At 46.3% G+C, this 14,127-nt stretch overlaps 1 protein-coding gene across 2 annotated transcripts in view; it reads left to right on the top strand.

The window, feature by feature from the left end:
* Nucleotides 1-5,987: 5,987 nt before the first annotated feature.
* LOC126335471 (serpin B6-like) overlaps nt 5,988-14,127 on the top strand; it is a 60,108-nt gene continuing 51,968 nt past the window's right edge. The window contains exons 1-2 of one of the 2 annotated variants that reach the window (XM_049998788.1): nt 5,988-6,104; nt 11,781-11,870. In XM_049998788.1, coding sequence (XP_049854745.1) covers nt 11,793-11,870 — 78 coding nt within the window. In that variant the 5' untranslated portion in view covers nt 5,988-6,104; nt 11,781-11,792. The remainder of the gene's footprint in view (nt 6,105-11,780; nt 11,871-14,127) is intronic. The other variant, XM_049998787.1, reaches the window with a different exon arrangement.

Raw genomic sequence — 14,127 nt, 5'->3', positions numbered from 1 at the left:
TTCCCTGCATGGAGGAGATACATGGAGGACTGCGATTTGGGGCACAAGTTGGTAATACGAATCGGCTAGGGAGCGGGCCGAGATAGTCTGTGCATTTGCGATAAACACTGTGTCTGGATTTCGTAATGGTTGATGCAAATGCCTAGTCAGCAAGAGATCCCGGATTCGAATCCCGTTCCGTCAAACATTTTCACTTGTCGGTGCAGAGTCCTCATGAAGCCCTTATTTAGCTGATATCATTAGATCCTTTCCTTTCCTTTCTCCACCTTTCACCTTCGATTTACATAATGTGTATCACAGTTGCGGATTCCGCTGGTTTCTGTTCTTTTGGACATCACTGACAGAACAGACCGCCCCGATAGCTGAGTGGTCAGCGTGACGGACTGCCGTCCTACGGGTCCGGGTTAGATTCCCGCCTAGGTCGGGGATTTTCGCCGCTCAGGGACTGGGTGTTGTGTTGTCCTCATCATTATTTCATCCCCATACGGCGCGCAGGTCGCCCAACGTGGCGCCGAATGTAATAAGACCTGCACCAAGGCGGTCGGACCTGCCCCGTAAGGCCGGCCTTTGTGGCCGAGCGGTTCTAGGTGATTCAGTCTGGAACTGCGCGACCGCTACCACTTAGAGAATGATTTCGAAGATGCGTAATTGGAGACATTGTTGAGTGAAGATTCTCGTCAAACTCAAGAAGAATTGGCACAATTAGTAGGAGTGTCGTAGAAAGCCATTTCAAAACGTCTCAAGCCTATGAGCACGATTAAGAAAGAAGGAACTTGGGTCCCGTGTGAGCTGAAACCAAGAGACGATGAACGGTGTTTGTGCGTTTGTGAACAGTTGCTTCAGAGGCAAAAACGGAAGGGATTTCTGCATAGCATTGTGACAGGGGACCAAAAATGAGATCATTACGATAACCCTAAACGCAAAATATCATGGGGATGTCCCGGCCATGCTTCCACGTCGACGGCTCCAAGATCATGCTCTGCATTTGGTGGGACCAGCTCGGCGTCGTGTACTATGAAGTGTTAAAACCAAGTGAAACAATCACAGGTGCTCGTTATCGAACGCAGTTATTGCGTTTAAGCAGAGCATTAAAAGACGAACGGCCGCGATATAGCGAGAGACACGATAAAGTGATTTTGCAGAGCGTTGCTAAAGAGGTCGAAACGTATTTGGAAACGTTAAAATGGAAAGTCGTACCCCACCCGTCGTATTCTCCACACATTGCTCCCTCTGACTATCACCTGTTTAGATCAATGGCGTCTGGTCTGGCTGACCAACAATTCCGATCTCATGAAGAAGTCACAAATTGGATGGATTCGTGGATCGTTTCAAAAGACGAGCAATTTTTTCGGCGCGGGATCCCTACACTGCCCGAAGGATGGGATTAAGTAGTGGCCAGCGATGGAAAATACTTTGAATGATAGACGTCTAACCAATTTGTTTCATTAAAGCCTCAAATGGTGGGGAAATAACGGGGGAAGCAAAGATGTACATCTTGTATATAAATAATTTACTTTAGAGCCACACTTCAGTTTAACTATTACTAAGGCTTATAGGAGAAAAACGTACGCTATTAAAGAAACAAACAAGAAGAGGAAGGGAGTATGAATGAGGCTGGAAGACGGTGAAGTAGGGGGGAAGAAAGGCGGTTATCTAAGTACACAGATGTGAGGAATAATAAAAGTAAATTACGAAAAATGATGAAAAGTAAAGAAAGTAATATAACGATGGTAAGCAAAATTACTGTTCACACAGGAACAAATCAGGAAGAGGACAAAGCGAAGAGACGAGTGGGACTTTTTAGGCACAGCAGACGCTGCAGACTCTGAACCAAACATGTTACACCATCATCCCTCAAGGATGAAAGGATGCCATTACATTCTATTATAGTATTATCTCCACATGACGACAGGTAACTAAAAATTGGAATCCATGGCTTCAGAGCACTACAAAAAACCAGCATGTGTCTTCATTCTGGCAGATTTGCACTCTTTAGTCTTTTATAGGTACGTATGGTATCACCCACCACATACGACTGTGACTTCTTGTTCAGAAGCCTCTGACCTGCTGCATTCCCTCCACCGTCGGGATCGTGCAATTCATACCCTCCGATCTTGCAATGCACAACAAGCCGGAACCGGTGGTAGTCTGCAGGAAGATTCATGGCACTTCCCGAGAACATCATTCCCTGTGAGCCAGGCGTTGACAGTGAGCCAGCGGTAGAGAAAATGTCTTCTAAGTTCTCTTTGTTGGGTATGCACTGTCGCAGTGCTGTTTTACCTATGAATGATGTGACACGAGACTGCGAACAGTCTCACTCGCCAGTGTAATTCTCCGTATAGTTATACTTGTCACAACATACCTTCAAGTTCTGCACCTGTTTCACGAGTTAGATACTTTTGTGGATCATGCTTGGAATGTCTATCCGCTGCTCTATTCAGAACAGCAAGTGCTCCTTCGCCACTTATAACTTCGTACAAACTAGAGCCTGTTGAATACAGTGGGGTGACAAATATCATGAAATACGTCATCATATCGTGTCTGAGGTCATTTGGCCCACCGTAGAGCAGCAAATGACTTGGTACGGATCCAACAAGTCGTCGGAAGTCCTCTGCAGAAATACTGGAGCGCGCCGCCTCTACAGCCGTCCACAATCGCGAAAGTTTCGCCAGTGCAAGAACTTTTGCGCGAACTGACCTCTCGATTATGTACCATAAATGTTCAATGGTTGCTCAAATAACTTATTCGAATTGTCCAGAATGTTCTGGTAACATGGTGCACTGTCATCCATAAAAATTCTATCGTTGTTGGAGAACATGGAGTCCTTGAATGTCTGCGAATGTTCTGTGTGTGGCCGAACATAGCCATTTCTAGTCAATGATCAGTTCAGTGGGACCAGAGGACCCAGTCCTTTCCATGTAAACACAGCCCATGTCATTACGGAGCCATCACCAGCAGGCACTGTGCCTTGTCGACAACTTGAGCCCATGATTTCGTGGAGTCTGTGCCACACTCGAACCTTGCCATCAGCTCTCACCAACTGAAATAAGGACTCCTCTGACCAGGCCACGGTTTTCCAGTCCTCTAGGGTCCAACAGATATGGTCACGAGCCCAGGAGAGGCTCAAGTTAGCAAAGGCACTCGCCTCGGTCGTCTGCTACCATAGCCCATTAGCGCCACATTTCGCCACACTGTCGCAACGATTACGTTCGTCTTACGTCCCACATTGATTTCTGTGGTCATTTTACGAAGTGTTGCTTGTCAGTTAGCACTAGTTATTCTGCGCAAACACAGCCTCTCGGTCGTTAAGTGAAGCCCGTCGGCCATTGCATTGTCCGTAGCGAGAGGTAATGCCCTGCAATTAAGTATTCTCGGCATACTCTTGACACCGTAGACCTCGGAATACTGAATTATCTTACGATTTCCGAAATGGAATGTGTGGTGTCACTGCCAGACACCACACTTGCTAGGTGGTGGTAGCTTTTAAATCGGCCGCGGTCCGGTAGTATACGTCGGACCCGCGTGTCGCCACTATCAGTGATTGCAGACCGAGCGCCGCCACACGGCAGGTCTAGAGAGACTTCCTAGCACTCGCCCCAGTTGTACAGCCGACTTTGCTAGCGATGGTTCACTGACTTTTAGACTCTCATTTGCCGAGACGATAGCCTTCAGCTGTTATTTGCTACGACCTAGCAAGGCGACATTATCAGTTATTATTGATATTGTCAATCATGTAATGTCAAGAGCGACGTTCACCATTAATGGATTAAAGTTAAGTATTCCACCAGCTACGCACGTTGTTTCTAAATTCTAATTTCCTGGTCCTGTTCCAGACCTCACGCCAGCCTGCGTCAGCTAAAACGCGTGCCTTTCGGCCTCCTCTAGGAACACGGTGTTGGCTCTCCTGCCAACCAACACAGAATGTCTCATGCCTCTAGCTACAACTACCATTCCGCGGTCTGAGTCTGTTATTTCCCGTCGAGCAGCCACTATCACTCCAGAAACCGTTTCACATGAATCACATGAGTACAAATGACAGCTCCGCCATGTACTGTCCTTTTATATCTTGTGTGCCAGATACGATCGTCATCTGTAAATATGCATATCGCTTTACCATGACTTCTCGGTGTAACCGTCTCTAAACCGCCTGTAACCCTCTGATTACTGTGCGATCAGGTGAACCAGTTCCCACACAAAAGGATTTGTCTTTGCTCCTATTGCTATAAACATGGCATGGAATCGGAGCGAAGATCTGTCAGAGATGCCTGAAGATCCTTACAGGGAGATTACGCTGCGGCCATCGGATGGTTTTCTGGATAGATCTAGTTTTAACGACCAAGCACTTGCATAGACACGAACTAGAAACATAAATATACGATCATGATAATGTTACAAAATATTGGGCAGTAGCCTGAAACCTTCGGCTGAAATTGTGGCTACTTTGTACAACAGATTAGAGAATTATTCACAGACTTCAGAAATAAGTGCATTATACGTTTCCTCATCAAACTAAATCCCCAAATATCGCCTTATCAATTTTTCACTAATCAGGAAACCATGTCATCAAGGATATCTGCTCCAGATTGTAGTAATCCTTAATTTGTTGCTTTCAAACCATCGATAAAAATGTGTGACTAGGGCCTCCCGACGAGTAGACCGTTCGCCGGGTGCAAGTCTTTCGATCTGACGCCACTTCGGCGACTTGCGCGTCGATGAGGGATGAAATGATGGTGATTAGGACAACACAACACCCAGTCCCTGATGAATAATGGTTAAATCTACGTTACACTTATGCTCTGTCTGAAGTCTAGCATTTCCAATAACTAATATGAGAATTGTTGATGCACTTGTACAAGTGACCATTGCACTCACTGTGATTTTGCAGTAGTGAATCCATCACTACATGCCAGAAGACGAGACCATATAAAGATCCTTTTATTATCTTCTTTTATCCGTCGTATCAGGAGATTTGCATCTCACTAATGTATCATGATAATGTGAAGAAGTTATAGAAAGATTTAGATACCTGCGAAAAATGAGGGGCATTAGAGATTATCAATCGCTCCTGCGGAGTCTATCATGACAGTTAATTTTTTTATCATTATTATCAATAATGGCAATTGCACACAGAAGAGGCAAAGATAATGAGCTTGTTCAGTCAGTGTAAGGGCGCCAGAAAAGTAGCTAAGTTCAGTGGAAGTCTTTACAAAAATGAAGGGGACTGTGCATAGCGGTGAACGTATTCTGAAAGACAGCATTCTGTTGCGAGCTAGGAAACATTTTACTCCCTTCAATTGGTATCTCACGTACTGAGCACGAGGGTGGAATTAAAGAAATTACATTGTAGACGTATTAGAATCGGCAGTCCTTCTTTTCTCAGATCATCCGCAGTTAGAACAGAAAGGGGGAAGTTATTTTAGTACGCCACTGTACTTCGCAACCCACCTTGCAGTAAATTATGGAATGTTATGGAAACGTACTCGTGTGTGTCATCATGCGGAGCACGTGTCACGCATACGCATCAGAGGCGTTCACGTGCATTTGAATATTAGGATAACAACAGATGAACTGAAAAACAGTAGCAAGGAAATATAATTATTACTTCTCTTCACTTAATGTCCGACAGCTTAGGGCCATTAACATTTTTCACAGTAACGGTCAGTGCTACTTCAGCAACTTTAACTGAGTACCTTTTTTCCCTCTTGTTCAGTCTCGTTTGTGTGTGTGAGGAGAGAGGGGTCGTCAGAGATAGGGCGAGGGAGAGAGAGGGGGGAGGAAGAGAGGGAGAAAGAGAGAGAGAGAGAGGGGGGGAGGGGGGAGTTGGCTGGGCGGAGGGAGTAATACTGCGGAATACCTGTCGTGACCGGGATGGATAAGCGATATAAAAACTAGTCAGGTTCCTTCCTCTCCACGTGCAGTCGTACCATTAAGCATCAGAGAACTTAAGGAACCTGCACGGGTGATTTGTTGCAGATTACGTCTTCTGTGGAAGACGAAAAAAAAGATCCTCCAGGGCCTTGAAATAGCATCTCGCTCTCAACACGCTCATCAGTTCGCTGGCGTCACACCACAGACTGTGTAGTTTCGCGGCTCCTACTGAGTAAGTACGTGCATTATTGATACTAGAGGCCTACTAGTTATTAAAAAAACTCGGATTTCTGTTTAGAATTATTTAATGCTGTGCTCGTGTTTGGTATCCATACTAAACTGTCTCACGGATAACTGGAACTCAAAAGAGTCTGCTAGAGTTCGGAGCAGCTTTTTAATCAGTGTCAGTAACGCTAGGTCTCCCGAAATTTGACGTGGGAGTTTTTCGAAGAACTCGTACAAAGGCCATACTTCGCAAAAGTACAAAAAGGTACGGCCAAACTTTCAGGAATCATTCCTCACACACAAAGAAAGAAAATATGTTATGTGGACGTGTGTCCGGAAACGCTTACTTTCCATGTTAGAGCTCATTTTATTACTTCTCTTCAAATCACACATCACGGAATGTAAACACATAGTAACAGAACGTACAGCGTGACTTCAAACACTTTGTTACAGGAAATGTTCAAAATGTCCTGAGTTAGCGAGGATACATGCATCCACCATCCGTCGCATGGAATCCCTGATGCGCTGATGCAACCCTGGAGAATGGCGTATTGTATCACAGCCGTCCACAATACGAGCACGAAGAGTCTCTACATTTGGTACCGGAGTTGCGTAGACAAGAGCTTTCAAATGCCCCCATAAATGAAAGTCAAGAGGGTGGAGGTCAAGAGAGCGTGGAGGCCATGGAATTGGTCCGCCTCTACCAATCCATCGGTACCGAATCTGTTGTTGAGAAGCGTACGAACTCTTCAACTGAAATGTGTAGGAGCTCCATCGTGCATGAACCACATGCTGTCTCGTAATTGTAAAGGCACATGTTCTAGCAGCACAGGTAGAGTATCCCGTATGAAATCATGATAACGTGCTCCATTGAGCGTAGGTGGAAGCAACTAAAATGAGCTCTAACATGGAAATTAAGCGTTTCCGGACACATGTCCACATAACATCTTTTCTTTACTTGCGTATGAGGAATGTTTCCTGAAAGTTTGGCCGCACCTTTTTGTAACACCATGTATATACAGGGTGAGTCACCTAACATTACCGCTGGATGTATTTCGTAAACCACATCAAATACTGACGAATCGATTCCACAGACCGAACGTGAGGAGAGGGGCTAGTGTAATTGGTTAATACAAACCATAAAAAATGAGCGGAAGTATGTTCTTTAACACAAACCTACGTTTTTTTTAAATGGAACGCCGTTAGTTTTGTTAGCACATCTGAACATATAAACAAATACGTAATCAGTGCCGTTTGTTGCACTGTAAAATGTTAATTACATCCGGAGATATTGTAACCCGAAGTTGACGCTTGAGTACCACTCCTGCGCTGTTCGATCGTGTGTATCGGGGAGCACCGAATTACGTAGGGATCCAAAGGGAACGGTGATGGACCTTTGGTACAGAAGAGACTGGTACAGCACATTACGTCCACATGCTAACACCTTTTTATTGGTCTTGTTCACTGACGCACATGTACATTACCATGACGGGCGAGGTAAACGTACACACGTGGTTTCCAATTACGGAGTGGAATAGAGTGTGTCCCGACATGTCAGGTCAATGTGGTGGCCATCATTTGTTGCACACAATTGAAATCCCTGGGGTAATGAATGTCATCCACGCCGCAGTACATCTGGTGTAACGTCGCCGCAGGCTGCCACAATACGTTGTTTCATATCCTCTGGGGTTGTAGGCACATCACGGTACACATTCTCCTTTAACGTACCCCACCGAAAGAAGTCCAGACGTGTAAGATCAGGAGAACGGACTGGCCAATTTATGCGTCCTCCACGTCCTATAAAACGCCCGTCGAACATCCCGTCAAGGGTCAGCCTAGTGTTAATTGCGGAATCTGCAGGTGCACCATCATGCTGGTACCACATACGTCGACGCGTTTCCAGTGGGACATTTTCTAGCAATCTTGGCAGATCATTCTGTAGAAACGCGATGTATGTTGCAGCTGTTTGGGCCCCTGCAATGAAGTGAGGACCAATGAGGTGTTGGCCAATGATTCCGCACCATACATTTACAGTCCACGGTCGCTGTCGCTCTACCTGTCTGAGCCAGCGAGGATTGTCCACGGACCAGTAATGCATGTTCCGTAGATTCACTGCCCGGTGGTTTGTGAAACCCGCTTCATCGGTAAACAGGTAGAACTGCAACGGATTCTCTGTTAATGTCCATTGAAAGCATTGCACTCGATGTTTAAAGTCATCACCATGTAATTGCTGATGTAGCGACACATGAAACGGGTGAAAGCGGTGACGGTGCAGTATGCACATGACACTACTTTGACTCAGTCCACCGGCTCTGGCAATGTCCCGTGTACTCATGTGTGGGTTCACGGCAACAGCAGCTAACACACCGAGTGCACCCGCTTCTCCTGTGATGGGCCTGTTACGGACGTGTTTGCGTGGTACAATTATACCTGTTGCATACAGTTGGCGGTAGATGTTTTGCAATGTGCGGCACGTTGGATGCTCTCTGTCCGGGTACCGTTCTGCATACATCCTGCAGGCTTCAGCTGCATTTCGTCGACACTCGCCATAGATGAGTATCATCTCCGCCTTTTCAGAGTTCGAATACACCATGGTCACAGTTCCTACAACACTACACTATCACAGACGTCTGGTAACACGGTGTACTACAGTTGGTCTGCGTGCGGAGACGAATGCAGAATAACAATAGCAGCAAGCGCTACATGCGGACACTGCGACAGCTAGACCAAACCACAACAGTGCACTACAGCCACACTCGTAAACACGATCGTCATCGTAAACATGTCCCTGCAGGATGCTGCTCGCCGACCGTGGCTCGTGTTTGTTACAACACGCAACTGAACGCCGGTGGTTTCAAGCGTCAACTTTAGGTTACAATATCTCCGGATGTAATTAACATTTTACAATGCAACAAACGACACTGATTACGTATTTGTTTATATGTTCAGATGTGCTAACAAAACTAACGTGGTTCCATTTAAAAAGACGTAGGTTTGTGTTAAAAAACATACTTCCCTGCATTTTTTTATGGTTTGTATTAAACAATTACACTAGCCCCTCTCCTCACGTTCGGTCTGTGGAATCGGTTCGTCAGTACTTGATGTGGTTTACGAAATATATCCAGCGGTAACGTTAGGTGACTCACCCTGTATACAGGGTGTTACAAAAAGGTACGGCCAAACTTTCAGGAAACATTCCTCACACACAAAAAAAGAAAATATGTTATGTGGACATGTGTCCGGAAACGCTTACTTTCCATGTTAGAGCTCATTTTAGTTTTGTCAGTATGTACTGTACTTCCTCGGTTCACCGCCAGTTGGCCCAATTGAAGGAAGGTAATGTTGACTTCGGTGCTTGTGTTGACATGCGACTCATTGCTCTACAGTACTAGCATCAAGCACATCAGTACGTAGTGCAATGTTTACAAATGCGGAGTTGGAAGATGCCCATTTGATGTATGGATTAGCACGGGGCAATAGCCGTGGCGCGGTACGTTTGTATCGAGACAGATTTCCAGAACGAAGGTGTCCCGACAGGAAGACGTTCGAAGCAATTGATCGGCGTCCTAGGGAGCACGGAACATTCCAGCCTATGACTCGCGACTGGAGAAAGCTGGGGAGAAGCTGTAGGAGTACAAAAACACGCTAACATTTTGAGCAAGAAAGAGGAAAGCCTTAAGGTAAACGGATCCTGGCTTCCCGTACTGCAGCGAACGACCGTCGCAGGTAGCAAGAGGAGAACCGCATGGGAAATGACCGCGGAGAAGCCCTCGGACATTGGCGCGCCAGATACAGTCGTGGACAAAACGAGCGAGACCCCTCGCCTTTTCGTTATGCTGATCCGCACAGCTTTAAAGTCAGCTACACAGTATAACAGGCAAAGCGACGAAGTGCTACCAACATACTGTGCACAGGCGTGAAACTGACAAACTATCCGAGCTTCGTCAGACTTTTTTCAATCATGTGTAAGACTATGTAAATGCTGATTAGTGTGTTAAACACAACACGTAAATATAAGATATAAGTGAAAGAAGAAACGCTAATTAGTATGAACTGTACTAATAAAAATGAGTTTCAGCTTATCGAGATAACACAACTGTTTTAGTAAGACAAAGTACCCAGATCGTTACGAATTAGCAAAATAATATGCTCATTCGGCCGCGAAACACTCTGTGTCAACTTTCAGACCAGTAATACTGGATTACCGTTGCTGACCTACCATGAAAGTGTGCAAATTTAGCAATGCGTGAAGATTCATAACGAAATTCAGTTAAAAATTATTCAGTGCCACACGTAAGTCAATTCAGTTATTGACAGAAGCGGAAAAAGGAAGGCAGTAACAGGTATGAAATTCTACAAGAGTTTCAAATGGACATCCACAGAGCACCAGTACAGAATAAATTTAGCAATAAAACATATTGGGGGCGCGAGAATTTCTTAAAATTGCTTTACTGCTAGTCTATCTGACTCCATGGAGATTAAAACCAAAAACAAACCAGACGTCCCTTGCAGTAGCAAATACCTTTCACTACGCTGGCAGACAAACCAGGCAAATAGCCCTCTATTATTACCCCAGACATGAATAAGCCGGTAATTTCGCAATGAAAATGACAAAATGATCTGCAGTTTCTGTTGCATTGTGCTTTCTGGACTCTACAACATGAATTTTCTACCTTTATGTCACCGCTTATGTGACAATCATTCGGGATGTTTATCGAAGTAACAAAATACTGTTACTAGCGAATAACGGCAACAGGTTCTACATAACGCTGGAAACTACTTTGAAAAACAGTAACAGGTGCAAACATGTAACTCTTTTGTATCGGTTGTGAATAAATAGCTGCCACTATTTAAGTTCCAACCCTCGTTTATAGTCTTACATATGACTGAAAACAGTCTGACAAAGTCTGGATAGCCGACCGAAGTGGCCGAGCGGTTCTGGGCGCTACAGTCTATAACCGCGCGACCGCAGGTTCGAATCCTGCCTCGGACATGGATGTGTGTGATGTCCTTAGGTTAGTTAGGTTTAAGTAGTTCTAAGATCTAGGGGACTGATGACCGCAGATATTAAGTCCCGTAGTGCTCAGAGCCAAAGTTTGGATAGTTCGTCAATTTCACGCCTGTGTATAGTATGTTGGTAGCACTTCGTCGCTTTGCCTGTTATACTGTGTAGCAGACTTTAAAGCTTTGCGGTTCAGCGTAATGAAAAGGCCAGGGGTCTCGTTCGTTTTGCCCACGACTGTACATATAGTCTGCGGCCGCGAACTCGGGTCCAGTTCACCACCGGCAATGGAGGGTGAAGCTTTGACAATGCTAGCCACTCGTGATGGCGAAACGTCAGTAAAATCATTAGATGAACGTCGGCCGAAGAACCCGAGACAGAAGCCAATAGGCAGTTTGTCAACAAGTGGCCACGAGAGCCTTAACAATTTTGTACTTTTGATTTTTATCGGGGGGCGGGGTGGGGGGGAGGGGGGGGGGGTGTTCAACACATTATGCACAGCTCCACTCTGCTGCCTCCATGTCAACAACTGATTTTTGCAAGTGACACTGTCCTGAAAATACTCAGCGTGTTGGATTGCCATTCTCTGGATATTTACTAGTCTTTCGTTTTATAATATGATATAAGCACATTAATTTTGAACTTATGATTCATCTCTTAAAATTGCGATCCTTTGTCCTTCCAGGTTCTCGACAGAATGGCTGATGGAGATTTCGGTGATGCTCTGCAGACGGTGTCTCGAGCGAATGACCTCTTCACATCTGACATGTACAGGGTAGGACTCCACACAATGTCTCACATTCTTCGCTACACTGAAAGGCTGCCCCCTCCACTGTGTTCTTATTATTAGTACGCTAGGAGACATACTGACTGTGCCTGTAGCTAAAAGCGAAAAATGACGTATTCTGGTTGTGCGAGGCGCAAAAAAGGGAGTGGTAACTGGAATGAGATTGTAGAGAAGAGTCTTGCCAAGCATGTAACTCCACCACCAACATAACAAATATTTAGGGGATTTGACAAGGTGACGTGTGTGCAGCAGCAATAACCGATATCACAACAGGTCACTGAGAGAGCTCAACGCACTCAGCAATTATCAGAAGAAAGAGGGTGTGAAATGAATCTTTGCGTGGGGCGGGGTTTGTGGTGGGAGGGGGGGAAAGGGGAACGTACTTGCGTCTTCACGTGAATGTGCGAGCTAACATCCCAAAGATGTTCGGGCTCACATGCGGTTCCTCTTCGTCGAAATGTATAGGGGTTGAACCACACGTGTCGGATTACACGCCCTAAATTAGACAGTTGTGACCCTTTCGTTAAATTGTCTGGCTGATGGCAAGTTTGTGAAATGCAAAGCTAATATAACATGTAACAATAGTAATAATAATATCGGGAATTAAATTAACGACCCATGAATGATGAAGGCCACGCAGTTGCGATTTTGTTAATCTTTATTCAGAAAGGAAACTTAGAGCGAAAGTGGTCGTATTTAGAGTTACTGTTACCCTCGAGCACATATCCATCTGGCACAGTTCAATCATTCACAATCTCATCGCGAAACACACTACTCCATCTCGATATTCACACGAAACGTTATGAGTTCACTCCAGGCGTGCGACTGCTCACCGCTCAGAGACTAAGTCCCGCGATACAACACAACGCGACATTTTCTGAGTCGCTTCACTTCCTAGCTGCCTAAAAACCGACTATTCGCTTTCGCGTCTCAGTCTGAACTGTACCCTGTGGTGTCTCCAGCCGAACTGTCCCCTATGGTGTCTGGACCAGAATTCCCTTTGCTCGTCTCCGACCGTGTTTCCCGCGCGCCGAAAATCCTAGCACAAATGACTGGCGCAGTTCCCTTTCCTGAAGTCGTCCATCTCATTGGCTACCGCTTATTCTATGTTACTTTACATTTTAACATACACTCCTGGAAATTGAAATAAGAACACCGTGAATTCATTGTCCCAGGAAGGGGAAACTTTATTGACACATTCCTGGGGTCAGATACATCACATGATCACACTGACAGAACCACAGGCACATAGACACAGGCAACAGAGCATGTACAATGTCGGCACTAGTACAGTGTATATCCACCTTTCGCAGCAATGCAGGCTGCTATTCTCCCATGGAGACGATCGTAGAGATGCTGGATGTAGTCCTGTGGAACGGCTTGCCATGCCATTTCCACCTGGCGCCTCAGTTGGACAAGCGTTCGTGCTGGACGTGCAGACCGCGTGAGACGACACTTCATCCAGTCCCAAACATGCTCAATGGGGGACAGATCCGGAGATCTTGCTGGCCAGGGTAGTTGACTTACACCTTCTAGAGCACGTTGGGTGGCATGGGATACATGCGGACGTGCACTGTCCTGTTGGAACAGCAAGTTCCCTTGCCGGTCTAGGAACGGTAGAACGATGGGTTCGATGACGGTTTGGATGTACCGTGCACTATTCAGTGTCCCCTCGACGATTACCAGAGGTGTACGGCCAGTGTAGGAGATCGCTCCCCATACTATGATGTCGGGTGTTGGCCCTGTGTGCCTCGGTCGTATGCAGTCCTGATTGTGGCGCTCACCTGCACGGCGCCAGACACGCATACGACCATCATTGGCACCAAGGCAGAAGCGACTCTCATCGCTGAAGACGACACGTCTCCATTCGTCCCTCCATTCACGCCTGTCGCGACACCACTGGAGGCGGGCTGCACGATGTTGGGGCGTGAGCGGAAGACGGCCTAACGGTGTGCGGGACCGTAGCCCAGCTTCATGGAGACGGTTGCGAATGGTCCCTAATTTGCTGGGAAGTGGCGGTGCAGACCCCTACGGCACTGTGTAGGATCCTACGGTCTTGGCGTGCATCCGTACGTCGCTGCGGTCCGGTTCCAGGTCGACGGGCACATTCACCTTCCGCCGACCACTGGCGACAACATCGATGTACTGTGGAGACCTCACGCCACCACGTGTTGAGCAATTCGGCGGTACATCCACCCGGCCTCCCGCATGCCCACTACACGTCCTCGCTCAAAGTCCGTCAACT

This window comes from Schistocerca gregaria, chromosome 2 (assembly GCF_023897955.1).
Source record: "Schistocerca gregaria isolate iqSchGreg1 chromosome 2, iqSchGreg1.2, whole genome shotgun sequence".
Lineage (NCBI taxonomy): Eukaryota > Metazoa > Arthropoda > Insecta > Orthoptera > Acrididae > Schistocerca > Schistocerca gregaria.
This window is presented reverse-complemented; position numbering and strand designations above follow the sequence as displayed.